Source organism: Mesoplodon mirus, assembly GCF_964341445.2.
Source record: "Mesoplodon mirus genome assembly, chromosome: 2".
Lineage (NCBI taxonomy): Eukaryota > Metazoa > Chordata > Mammalia > Artiodactyla > Ziphiidae > Mesoplodon > Mesoplodon mirus.
Window position 1 is genome coordinate 223,951,444 of NC_138977.1, and position 13,932 is coordinate 223,965,375.

The 13,932-nt window shown below is 40.6% G+C and overlaps 1 protein-coding gene across 2 annotated transcripts in view; it reads left to right on the top strand.

The window, feature by feature from the left end:
* ZRANB1 (zinc finger RANBP2-type containing 1) overlaps positions 1-13,932 on the top strand; it is a 70,128-nt gene that overhangs the window by 44,685 nt on the left and 11,511 nt on the right. For both annotated transcript variants that reach the window (XM_082611387.1, XM_082611388.1), the window contains exons 4-6: positions 5,215-5,368; positions 7,552-7,623; positions 9,924-10,122. In XM_082611387.1, coding sequence (XP_082467513.1) covers positions 5,215-5,368; positions 7,552-7,623; positions 9,924-10,122 — 425 coding nt within the window. The remainder of the gene's footprint in view (positions 1-5,214; positions 5,369-7,551; positions 7,624-9,923; positions 10,123-13,932) is intronic.

A 13,932-nucleotide genomic window follows, 5' to 3' on the forward strand; every position in this document is an offset into this window, starting at 1 on the left:
TCTAGAGTGTAGGCTCAGTAGTTGTGGCGCATGGGCTTAGTTGCTCTGCGGCATGTAGGATCTTCCTGGACCAGGGCTCAAACCCATGTCCCCTGGATTGGAAGGCAGATTCTTAACCACTGCACCACCAGGGAAATCCCCAGAGTGCAGTTTCAGAGATGTAAATGCCAGGTGCTGTGGAGAGTGCTTGAGAAAGTGTTTTGGGGTATCTTACCTTCTTACCTGTAACAGGTAACATTTTAGCTGAGAGTAAAATGAAGGAAGGCGTAGGAGGAATTAGCCTCAAACAGTAGGTGGAGAGAAGGGAGTTGAGGCAAGGGTGTTGGTATTTGGTATTTGTGGCAAATTTGGAACTTGCAGGTGGCTCAGCAGGGTTGTGATGGCAAAGGGGAAGTGAGAGAGGCAAGTAGGGGACGCAGTGTGAAGGCTCTTCTAGGCCAAAGAATTTGAAAATTATTCTGAGGGCAGAATAAGCCTTTAAAAAGGGTTAGGTAGAGGGGCAGGGGGGTGACAAGATCAGAGTGTGCTTTGGCTGCTCACTTTAGAGAGGGGCAAGCCTGGTTAGCAGGACACTGCAGTGATGCTGGCAGGAACTCTGCTGGGACAGTAGTGGCAACAGCAAAGGAAAGAAGTGGGCTGGTTTGAGAGATGCTGGTGATGTAGGCAGAGCTAAATGGATAGATTGGCCATGGGGAGTAATGGTGAGGTAGGGGTCAGAGTTGATTCTGGGGTTTCTGGATTAGATAACTAGGTACCTGTTACAAATGACAGAGGTTGCAGATGAATTAGGATGTGACTATATTATCCAGGTAATTTTTTTAAAATATATTTATTTATTTATTCATATATTTATTTATGCAGCTCCACATCTTATTTGTGGCATGTGGGATCTTAGTTGCGGCATGTGGACTTTTTAGTTGTGGCATGCGGACTCTTAGTTGCGGCATGCGGACTCTTAGTTGCGGCACGCGGACTCTTAGTCGCAGCATGCATGTGGGATATAGTTCCCTGACCAGGGATCAAACCCAGGCCCCCTGCCTTGGGAGTGCAGAGTCTCACCCATTGGACCACCAGGGAAGTCCCCAGGTAATTTTTTTTTTTTAATGATAAGAGAAATAGGGTAAAAGTGCAGAGAGTTAGATCAGTTGTGGATTCAGATCCAATTTGGTCAGTATACTCCTGTGTATACTTACTTGCACATTTAAGTTCGCCAATATCTGGGAACATTTATGTACAAAGCATGGGGTGAGGGGATTAATAAATATGAACGTTAGATGAAAGCATGATTGAGATGGCTAGCCGTATCTTTAGTTTGGTAAGAGTCCAGTGTAACCAGGGGCCACCTGATAGAGCAAAGGAGGGCTTGAGAGACAGCCATGCTGAAAACAAAGGGCAGGCTTACTGAGGATAGGGGAGAAGGGGACTGTTTGAAAAGCAGCTGTGTGATTAGAGAGACCAGAGTTCTGGAACATGGGATGGAACAGTAAGAAGTAGTTCCTGTAGTGTCTGAGGTCTGGCTGCATTTGTGTTGTGACGCCCAGTTGTGTACAGGAAGGGCTGGCATGTGGGGTTATAGTTGCTGGTGGTGGCTGGAGACAGGGGAAAGGAGGCAGCTGTGAACCAAGGCCCAAGTCTTTAGGGGATACATAGGTTTCTCTCAGGCTGGTAGAGGACTATGAGAAGGTTCTGGAGGGACTGGTGTAAGTCACTGGCCTCCTGAGAGCATTCTGGGGACTAACAGCAGGAAGACAGTAGAACCCCAGTGTATTTATTATTTACTGCTGTGTAACAAATCCCCTCAAAACTTAGCAGCTTAAGACAACAAACACTTGTTATCACAGTTTCTGAGAGTAAGGAGTCCAGAGCAGCTTAGCTGAATGATTTTGGCTCAAGGTCTCATGAGGTTACAAACTGCCAGGGGCCCGACGGGGACTAGAGGATCTGGTTCCAAGTACACTCACCTGGTTGTTGGCAGGAGGCTTCAAATCCTTGTTACGTGGGCCCCTCAGTAGGGCTGCTTGTGATGTGGTAGCTGGTTTCACCTAGAGCAAGTGATCCAAGAGAGGGAGAGAGCATGAGAGAATGATTCAAGTGGAAACTGTAGTGTCTTTTCTATATAACCTCATGTAGGGAGCGATATACTATAATTTTTGCTATATTCTGTGGTACACATAGACCACCCTGGTGCAAGATGGGGGAGGTGGAAAGGAGGCTTGTTCTAGGGAAAGAACAAAATCAGTGATGGAATTTAGTCTCAGTGGAGTCGGCACTCTACAGGACAGAGCTGAAGGGGCCAGTAGGGAGACTGGAAGGGGGAGAGCATGAGTCTGGACGAAGGGATGTGTCTGCAGACAGGGCACAGAGCCATAAGTACTTTTGGGATGGCAACAGGAGAACGTTATATTTTGGGAATATGTGTCTGGGCCAGGGGGTTTACTTGGATTTTAGATAATGGATGCTGTTTGTAGTCTGGTGGAACCTATGGACTTCTTTTCAAAATACTGTTTTTAAATGTATAAAATAAAAAATAGGATTACAAAGGAAATCAGTTATATTGAAATAGTAATCAGAATATTAAATATATGTGATGTATAAGAAAATGCATTTTGGGCTTCCCTGGTGGTGCAGTGGTTGAGAATCCGCCTGCCGATGCAGGGGACACGGGTTCGTGCCCTGGTCCGGGAAGATCCCACATGCCGCGGAGCGGCTGGGCCCGTGAGCCATGGCCGCGGAGCCTGCGTGTCCGGAGCCTGTGCTCCGCAACGGGAGAGGCCACAGCAGTGAGAGGCCCGCGTACCACAAAAAAAAAAAAAAAAAAAAAAAAGAAAATGCATTTTAAGTGTAGGCAAGAGGTTAGTGAAAATGAAGGATTTAAATTTAATTGAAATTCCTATTCTAATTCATGGTCCCTTCCCAAGTTCATGGACCCTAAGTTAACCAGTAGCCTAAGGAGATGGTTGAGACTCATGAGGCTGAAGAGGCTAGAACAGCGGTCCCCAACCTTTTTGGCACCAGGGACCGGTTTCGTTGAAGACAGTTTTTCCACAGACGGTGGGGAGGGGAGGCGGGAGTGGGGGATGGTTCAGGTGGTCATGAGAGCGATGTGGAGCGGCAGATGAAGCACCGCTGGCTTGCTGCTCCGCTCCTGCTCTGCGGCCCGGTTCCTAACAGGCCGCAGACCGGTACTGGTCCACGGCCCGGCTGTTGGGGACCCCTGGGCTAGAAGATGAGAGGCAGGCCTCAGGGACATATGCTTAAGGATGGTGGCGGGAGAAGGAAGCTTAGAGGCCGTTCACCAGCTGTAAGGTTTCTCTTGGGGTGTTTGCAATATTCAGGTTTCAGTCCAAGTTGGTTTTGAAAAAAATCTTCCTGGGATTTTGGAAAGGGGCCTAGGGTTAGCACATTGGGATAAGCTATTTTTGAATTTACTTTTGAGATGCATTTTAATACTTTGACTTGAGAAATAGTCCGTTATATTCTGAAAATATTTAATATTTGGTTTTCCACAGTTTTTAGTGTTGCTTAGATTGGGCTCATGGAGATAAGATGTGGTGACAATTTCATTGTTACTGGTAATCCTGGCTAGTAAAGTTTAGGAGAATTGAATTTTTGTGTAGTTTTCAGAATAGGATGTCTAATGGTTGTGTTGGGTACGCAGGGTTTTTGAAATACTGTTTACTTACCTTAATAGTAATTACAATTAAGCTGTCCACGTGTGTGTTACGTAGATGACATTATCAGTAAAACTTATTCTTTGTGTGGCTTGTTGGAAGATCTGCTGCTCCAAGCCCCACTTGTGACCGGAAGTCTGCATTCAGGAAGGTCGTCCAGGTTAGTGGCTGCATCTGTAGTGACAGCAGAGAACAGAGCTAACTGGGTCGCTCAGGGCCACACCAGACTCATTTCCTCTTTAGCAGATACTCACCTTGGATTTCAGAATTCTCTGTATACAGATTTCTTGAGCTCCACAAAAGGAGTACAAGGTAAATGTAAGATAATGCCTTTTCATCGTTTGTTGTTATTCATCATTTAAAAAGGTCAGGAAAGTTCTAGCCACCTCCTTGTTTAGAGGTTCTCTGTGGTAGTGCTCACTACACCGGGGCTCAGATTTCATTCCCATCGAATTGTACTGCTGCAGAGATTTGTTGTCTGTTCTACACTTCTACACTTTTCTTTTTTTTAAAAAGCCAGATGCTTTTTTAAAAAATTAAGAATTATAGGGACTTCCCTGGCGGTCCAGTGGTTAAGATGCCGTGCTTCCACAGCAGGGGCTGCGGGTTTGATCCCTGGTTGGGGAACTAAGATCCCGCGTGCTGTGTGGTGCGGCCAAAAACAGAAAAAAAAAAAAAAAAATCAGAATTGTAACAAGTGGGGAGGGATTTGAAGTCATTGGGAACTAACCGTTTAAAGGTTAGGAATCCACCTGCCAGTGCAGGGGACACGGGTTTGACCCCTGATCCAGGGAGATCCCACATGCCGCAGAGCAACTAAGCCCGTGGGCCACAACTGCTGAACCTGTGCTCTAGATCCTGCAAGCCACAACTACTGAAGCCCGCGCGCCTGGAGCCCGTGCTCCGCAACAGGAGAAGCCACCGCAATGAGAAGCCCGCGCACTGCAATGAAGAGTAGCCCCCATTTGCTGCAACTAGAGAAAGCCCGCGCATAGCAATGAAGACCCAACACAGCCAAAAATAACTAAAAATAAATAAATTTATTTAAAAAAATCATGCGTTTCTTTATTGTAAGTCAAGGTATTTGAACTATTCTTAACAGAGCAGAAGAGTGTGTGTACTTGCCTCTTTCTCCGTGAGCTAGAATTCCGTTTATTAAGAATGTTTTTATTAGGGGCTCGACGGTTATTCTTGCTTTGTTTTCTGTCCTCCCTCCCGCTCCTGTGATGAACATTTGTGAACAACATCATTTTACATAAATTTTTATATGCATCTTTGTGTATTTCCTTGGGATAAACTCCACTAGAAGGTAGAACTACTGAGTTGAGAGGGTAAAGCATTTTTATCACTGTTTTCCAGGGAAGTTGTACTGATATATACTTATACTATTGAGGAAATAACACCCAGTACCTCATATATTTAAAACAAAAACAAAAGCACCTTGAGTTCCTGGGAAATTTTGGTAATTTCTTTTACACACTATTGTTTTCTGCTTCCACTGATGATAAATGAGATGTAGAGGAAAGTTTCTTTTGTATTTAAGGTGTCTCAACAAGCCGCAAAGTGTATTCCAGCAATGGTGTGTCCTGAACTGACAGAGCAAATCCGGCGTGAGATAGCTGCCTCTCTTCATCAGAGAAAGGGGGATTTTGCTTGCTATTTCCTAACTGACCTTGTAACATTTACGTTGCCAGCAGGTAACTCCAAATCTCTGTGTGAAAATAAATTTCCACTTTATTATAATTTTTTGATGTCTGAATGAAAATGTTTCTGTTAGAAAACAGATAACTTAGCTACTATATGTGGATCTTAAATTACTTGATTACCCTGTTTTACTGGAAGTGACCAGTACAAGGGCCATTTATAAAGTAATGCCTTAGAGCTGACAGGAAGACAGCAGCTGATAATAAGTGACTTCTTTGTGGGCCTCAGATATTTAAAAAAGTCTGTTTTATCCATTTATTTTTCTCTTTGTTTTTACTTTAGAATATTATCAGTCTGCTTTTTTTCTTTTTCTTTTCATAGATAACTGTTGGTTACCTGATATTAGGAGATAAGATCAGGACATGAGTTTTTGATGGGTAGAGTCAAGTTATTTGAGTCAAAGATACTGGCATTCTTTTGAAAGTGTCATTACTTTCTTCACTTACTACGTTAATTTCTACTATATTTGTGAAGCAACTTTTTATTTTTCAGTTCCATGACAAGTGGAAATGTCTTCCAGGCTGTTTTTGTCAGTTGGCATTGAATAAATGCAGTAAACACCAAAAGGTTCTAAATAAAACTTACATTTTGGTTTTGAGTGTTTTGAGCTTTTTTTATATTGAGATATGAACAGAGGTATTTACAAAATGGTAGAAAATAACAACTAAGCTTTTAAAAATCAGACAAATTTCATTTGAAATGCACTCTGTATATTTAAACTTAGTACTTCAAGTGATGATTAGATTTTAAGTTGAAAATAGTTCTGAGTTTAAAACATTTTTTGTAAGGGTAATGCTACTTACTCTAGACTACTCAATTAGTAAACTGAACAGGGCATAGAGAATTTGAGAAGGTGAGGAAAACAGAAATCTGCGTGCCAAGATGAATGGCTCAGTAACTTGTATAAGGAGATTCTAAAGTCTGAAAATAACAGTCCTGAGCAGAGGTTGAGAGTGTGGAGGGAAGACAACAGGCAAAAATTTGTTTGTTTGTTGTTGTCGTTATTTTAACTTGAATATTAGACAGCTCTGTTCTTTTTTCTTTTATTTCAACTTTATTAAGTTATCACTGACATAGAAAATTGTAAAATATTTAAAGTGTACTTTGTGGTGATTTGATTTATACATACACTGTGAAAGTTAACTGTTAATTAGTAACTAGATTCCCCCCATCTAGTTAATTAACACATTCATCACCTCACATTTATTTATCTATTTATTTATATTTTGGGTGAGAACATTAAGTTTTGTTCTCTTAGTGAATTTCAATTGTACAATACAGCGTTACTGACTGTTGTTACTATGTTTTGCATTTAATCCTAGCTGTCTTCATTTTATGGCTTATAGTTGGTACTCTTTTAGCAATTTCTCCCTATCCCTTCCTGCCTTGCCCCTGGCAGCTGCTTTTCTACTCTCTGTTTCTATGAGTTTGACTTTTTTTTTTTTAAGATTCCATATGTAAGTAATACCATTACAATATTGGTCTTTCTCTGTTGAGCTGATTTCACTTAGCATAATGTCTCCAAGGCCCTTCTGTATGTTGCAAATGGCATGATTTCTTTCTCATGGCTTAACAATAATGCATTGTATAGATATATCATATCTACTTTATTTATTCACCCATTGATAGACACGTAGGCTGTTTTCATATATTGGCTGTTGCGAGTGATGCTGCAACCAACATGGGGGTACAAATACCTTTTTTATACCCTGTTGTCATATCCTTTGGCTGTGTACCCAGAAGTGAGATTGCTGGATCATATGATAGTTTTAAGTTTTTGAGGATACTTCATACTGTTTTGCATAGAGACTGCACCAGTTTACATTCCCACCACTGGTGCGCAAGGGTTCCCTTTTCTCCACATTCTCATCAACATTTGTTATCTCTTGTTGTTTTGATAATAGCTGTATATAATTACTGGTCCAAATGATTTTCTTTTTATTATTTGTAGATAGATCACAGTTTTGATAATGAAGTACAGAAAGGAAATATTTTACACCTCATAAACACACACACACACACACACACGCGAGATGCATGTTTTTTAAAAGAAGCTATTCGACAGGCTTCAGTGGAAAGGGAGTTATTTTAGAGGAAGTTACTGTTAGATGCTGGCATCAAATTTTTAAAGTTATGAGACATACAAAGATTTTTTAAATCTGGTTTTTCTTTGTAGATATTGAAGACTTGCCTCCAACAGTCCAAGAAAAATTATTTGATGAGGTGCTTGATAGAGATGTTCAAAAAGGTAAGCATGGAATTAATGAGTATAATTTATCTTTTATTGATTTCAATAAACTTTTTGCTTTGTAAGGTTTGGAATAGTTTGGTGTATGGTCAACATATTTTGTATCTCCTTTAAATTGAAAATGTAATGTCCTTAAGAACAGTGTTGTATTGTGCTCTTAGAAGTGCTCATTCATAGCTCTTAACTGTGGTAGAGTGGATAAAGGTATAAACATTTTTAAACCTTGGTTTTCTGTTTCCTATTCTAGAATGAGTATATTTTCATATTAAAAATTTTTAGAAAATAGATCATGAAGAATTTAAAAGTGGAGTAAATTATTCTAGAGCCTTAAGGTGATTATTCTAGAGCCTTAAGGTGTTTCAGCTACTCAAAAGGTTTATATTTCAATTGATCAGAATTATTTTGGTGTTTATTAGTAAATTACATAATAAATATTAACTTGTAGAGAACAGGTTCTTTCTTCCACTGAATATTTCTTAATTGCAGAAGCATGAAAATGAACATTTTATTTATTTATTTACTTATTTATGTTGAAGTATAGTTGATTTACAATATTGTGTTAATTTCTACTGTATAACAAAGTGATTCAGTTATACGTACATTCTTTTTTATGTTCTTTTTCATTATGGTTTATCACAGGATATTGAATATAGTTCCCTGTGCTATACAGTAGGACCTTGTTACCTATCCATCCTGTATATACTAGTTTGCATCTGCTTACCCCAAACTCCCACCCCCCCTTCCCCATTAGCAACCACAAGTCTGTTCTCTATGTCTGTGAGTCTGTTTCTGTTTCGTAGATAAGTTCATATGTGTCGCATTTTAGATTCCACATATGAGTGATATCATATGGTATGTGTCTTTCTCTTTCTAACTTACTCCACTTTGTATGATCATCTCTCGGTCCATCCATGTTGCTGCAGATGGCATTATTTCATTCTTTTTTATGGCTGAGTAGTATTCCATTGTACCACATCTTCTTATCCACTCCTCTGTCGATGGACATTTAGGTTGTTTCCATGTCTTGGCTGTTGTGAGTAGTGCTGCTTTGAACATAGGGGAGCATTTATCTTTTTGAATTACAGTTTTGTCCAGATATGTGCCCAGGAGTGGGATTGCTGGATCGTATGGCAACTCTATTTTTAGTTTTTTGAGCAATCTCCATACTGTTTTCCATAATGGCTGTACCAGCTTACATTTCCACCAACAGTGTAGGAGGGTTCCCTTTTCTCCACACCCTCTCCAGCATTTGTTATTTGTAGACTTTTTAATAATGGTCACTCTGACCAGCGTGAGGTGGTATATCATTGTAGTTTTGATTTGCATTTCTCCAGTAATTAGCGATGTTGGGCACCTTTTCATGTGCCTGTTGGCCATGTGTATGTCTTTGGTGAAATGTCTGTTTAGGTCTTCTACCCATTTTTCAGTTGGGTTGTTTGTTTTTCTGTTGTTGAGTTGTATGAGCTGTTTGTATATTTTGGAAATTAAGCCCTTGTCAGTCAAATCGTTTGCAAATATTTTCTCCCATTCCATAGGTTGATTTTTTGTTTTGTTTATGGTTTCCTTTGCTGTGTAAAAGCTTGTTAAGTTTGATTAGGTCCCATTTGTTTATTTTTGTTTGTATTTCTATTGCTTTGGGAGACTGACCTAAGGAAAAAAATGGTACGATGTGTATCAGCGAATGTTTTGCCTGTGTCCTTTTCTAGAAGTTTTATGGTGTGATGTCTTGTATTTGAGTCTTTTAAGTCATTTTGAGTTTATTTTTGTGTGTGGTGTGAGGGTGTGGTCTAACTTTATTACATGCATCTGTCCAACTTTCCCAACACTACTTGCTGAAGAGACTGTCTTTTTCCCGTTGTATATTCTTGCCTCCTTTGTTGAAGATTAATTGACCATAGGTGTGCGGGTTTATTTCTGGACTTTCTGTTCTGTTCCATTGATCCGTATGTCTGTTTTTGTGCCAATACCATGCTGTTTTGATTACTGTAGTAATTGTCTGAAGTTTGGGAAGGTTAGACCTCCTGCTTTATTCTTTTTCCTCAGGATTGCTTTGGCAGTCCTGGGTCTTTTATGGTTCCATGTAAATTTTAGGATTATTTGTTTTAGTTCTGTGAAAAATGTCATGGGTAATTTGATAGGGATCGTGTTAAATCTGTAGATTGCTTTGGGTAGTGTGGCCACTTTAACAATATTAATTCTTCCAATCCAAGAGCATGGGATCTCTTCCCATTTCTTTGAATCATCTTCAATTTCCTTTATTAATGTTTTATATGAACATGTTATTTAAATTCTTCATACAGAGTTAGAAGAAGAATCTCCAATTATAAACTGGTCCTTGGAATTGGCTACACGTTTGGACAGTCGACTGTATGCACTTTGGAACCGAACTGCAGGAGACTGCTTACTTGATTCAGTACTACAAGCTACCTGGGGCATTTATGACAAGGACTCGGTGCTTCGGAAAGCCCTGCATGACAGCCTACATGACTGTTCACATTGGTGAGCTGACATCCTTCCCTTTTTAAATCCAGGAGTGCACTGGCTGAATCATTTCCTTACAGTGGTGGGATACTTTTTGTCTGTTATATTTTCTGTGGAAGCTAGGGGGAAAAAAACTTCGGTTTTTGACACTGAGACACTTTGAACATCTCAGTGGTTTTTATATCTTTTTGCTAAGCTTTAAAATAGAAACATTTGAAGTTGTAGTAGTGGTCTTAAATATAGAAAGGTCTTTGCTCATTTTTTTTTTTTTTTAGTTTCACCTGTTTATTTTTAGTGTGGCTAGTGGAAAATTGTAAACTACATATATGTACACTGTATTTCATGTCTGTTGGTCAGCTCTGGTGCTCATATTTTAAAGTAGCTTTGATTTCGTATTTCTGTTCAACTTTAAGAGATTATATTGATTGTGTATTACGAGTTTTTCTTCCTGAGACAGGTAGTCTTAAGACCATGTTTTATTTTGCAAATTTTCAAATCCACAGAAAAGTTAAAAAAAAAAATCAGTGCGAGGGACCCCAACATCTCCTTCATTGGATTGACCAGTTGTTAATTGTTAACATTTTGCCACAGGTGCTCCATCTCTGTGTACCTACACACTCCCCTTTGCCAGTTAGTTTTAGGCATCCTGATGCTTTACCCTTCAGTATTTCAGCATGCATCTTTTAAGAACAAGGATCATGTACCAAAATGTTCATTGCAGCTCTATTTACAATAGCCCGGAGATGGAAACAACCTAAATGTCCATCATCCGATAAATGGATAAAGAAGATGTGGCACATATATACAGTGGAATATTACTCAGCCATAAAAAGAAATGAAATTGAGCTATTTGTAATGAGGTGGATAGACCTAGAGTCTGTCATACAGAGTGAAGTAAGTCAGAAAGAGAAAGACAAGTACCGTATGCTAACACATACATATGGAATATAAGAAAAAAATGTCATGAAGAACCTAGGGGTAAGATGGGAAGAAAGACACAGACCTACTAGAGAATGGACTTGAGGATATGGGAAGGGGGAAGGGTAAGCTGTGACAAAGCGAGAGAGGCATGGACATATATACACTACCAAACGTAAGGTAGATAGCTAGTGGGAAGCAGCCGCATAGCACAGGGAGATCAGCTCCGTGCTTTGTGACCACCTAGAGGGGTGGGATAGGGAGGGTGGGAGGGAGGGAGACGCAAGAGGGAAGGGGTATGGGAACAGATGTATATGTATAACTGATTCACTTTGTTATAAAGCAGAAACTAATACACCATTGTGAAGCAGTTATGCTCCAATAAAGTTGTAAAAAAAAAAAAAAAAAAGAACAAGGACATTCTCCTACCCAACCACATCTAAGAAAATCAGCATTGACTCAGTTATCTAGCATACAGTCCAAATCACACTTTCAGCTTGTCTCAAAAATATCCGTTTTTTTAAAAAACATCCAATAGTCAATCAAGTATATGACTAGTCTTGAACTGTACATTCAGATGGTAACCTGATTGGATAGCTACAGAGAGGATGTGTCAGTCAGAACTGATGGTTTAGACATTCCGCCCTTGTCCCGGGGTGAGGACTTTGTGCCTTTTAGTGGAGGGTGACTGCTCTGGATTGATCTGGTAGTGTGGGCAGTACCATTCCTTTTGTGATGCGGGTTCATCAGGCCAGGTAAGGCTGATGTCATTAAATGTTCAGTCTGTCTGACCTCTAGATTGGATTACGTGCTCATCAAACAACATCCTAATGATGATGTGGCTGTTTGTGTGGGCCTGCCCACACCGAGAGGATGAGAGTCGTTTTGGATATTGTGGTTTTACAGGTCTGTCTTGTAGGTTTAGTTAATGTGACTCTGCCCTTGGAAAGATAGATCTGTCCTCTGGGTGTGGATGAGGTCTAGCTGCTCAGCCTGGAAACTAGATCTGGACCTTGGTAAATCTACCATTTTGCAAGTCCTTTTTAAAAGGCAGCTCCAGCCTTTCCTCTGACAGTAATATTCTGACCCTGTTGTAAGGTTGAAAGTGTACTGTAAATTTCAGCAGGTGATACCTACTTTTCCTAGCTGCGAGGGCTTTAAAAAGAAAAAGACATTGGTGGCTATTAATAGTTTGGGAACCTTATGCTACCTGTTTCTCAAAGCTGGCAGTGGGTGATCTTCTGGATTGGAGTTGTCACTTATATTTGTATTAGGACTGAAATTCTAGATTTGAGTCATTTGAAGTCTCAAAAGTCCAATGTGGAAGTAGGGAGAAAAAGAAAAAGATGGCCATAATCTGAGGTAGAAAATGGGCTAGATGGCTATTAAGAGTGAGAAGGACCTAGGTTGTATGAGTGCAGCCACTGGTAAGTGCTGTTGTAGCAGATGGTTTGGTAGTGGAGGCCTTGGTTCTAAAAGGATGCTCTGCTGGCGTATGAACAGGCTTTCTAAAATAAAGAGCACCTTGGAGCCACCTCCTCCAGTCCCTGCCATACAGGGTCTTCACGTGATGTTTTACAGTTAAGGCATAGGAAGCTGCAAGGATTGTAGTGATCACATAGACACCCTTTTCACTGTCTTGGGGTGGAGAGGGATGAAGATTATCAAGTGGGGAGAGAGGAAGCATTGTTGCTGTAGATTCAAGGCATCAGTGATGTGGGTCAAATATATTAGCCTTACTGAATAACGGTTAAATTGTTGACTATTTTGAGTTGTGACAAGTTTGTTGACTGGGCTCTTATATGACTATTAGAAGGTAGAATGAGAGGGCCCTGTCCTAGGTCAGGAGAGGAGCAGCCAGTATATCACTTGTGCAGTCTCCTTTTAAATCAGCTTTTTGCTAGGGTTTCCTTTGCTCATAATCCAAATCAGGTGGGATGAGACTTTTTTTAAGTCATAAAATATCTAAATGAGAACTGAGAAAGTAACTTTCTTTAATTTAAGCCCTTCCTCCTGTCACTTCAAGAGAGGACATTCTTTTTGTGGTGGTAGCTGGGCTGTTCCGTTGGGTGCCTATGATTTGAACCGGCTCAAGTGCTCAAGATGGAATATTGTAGTTGCCTTTGATTGACATGTCAATCCAAATAGAGAGCCAAATGGGAGTAATTAATACAAATAGGGGGAAAAATCAGTTCTTTTGGAAATATCATCTTTGGATAACTTATTATTGTGCCTCTCCATATACATTTTTAGACCTTAATTTGTTGAGAGCAGTTTTAGTTCACAGCACAACGGAAAGGAAGGCACCGTTGTTTGCCATGTCCCCCTACGCATAACCGCCCATTCTGAACATCCCCCACAAAGTGGTATGTTTGTGACAAGTGATGAACTGACACTGACAATATTCTTATTACCGAAAGTCCGTAGTTCACATTAGGGTTCATCTTAGTATACATTCTGCGATTTTGGACAAATGTGTAATGACATGTGTCCACCATTATATTGATAGTATTGAACAGAGAATTACAATTATAGTGTCAGAGAGAGTATTTTCTTTTCTTTTTTTTTTGCGGTACGCGGGCCTCTCACTGTCGCGGCCTCTCCCTTTGCGGAGCACAGGCTCCGGACGCGCAGGCTCAGCGGCCATGGCTCACGGGCCCAGCCGCTCCGTGGCATGTGGGATCTTCCCAGACCGGGATGCAAACCCGCTCCCCCTGCATCGGCAGGCAGACTCTCAACCAGTGCGCCACCAGGGAAGCCCCCAGAGAGAGTATTTTCAGTGCCCCCAAATCCTCTGTGCTCTGCCAGAGTGCATCCTTTCCTCCTCCCTAACTCTGGCAACCACTGGTCTTCTTACTGTCTCTGTTGTTTTTGCCTTTTCCACACTGTCATGTGGTTGGAGTCATATAA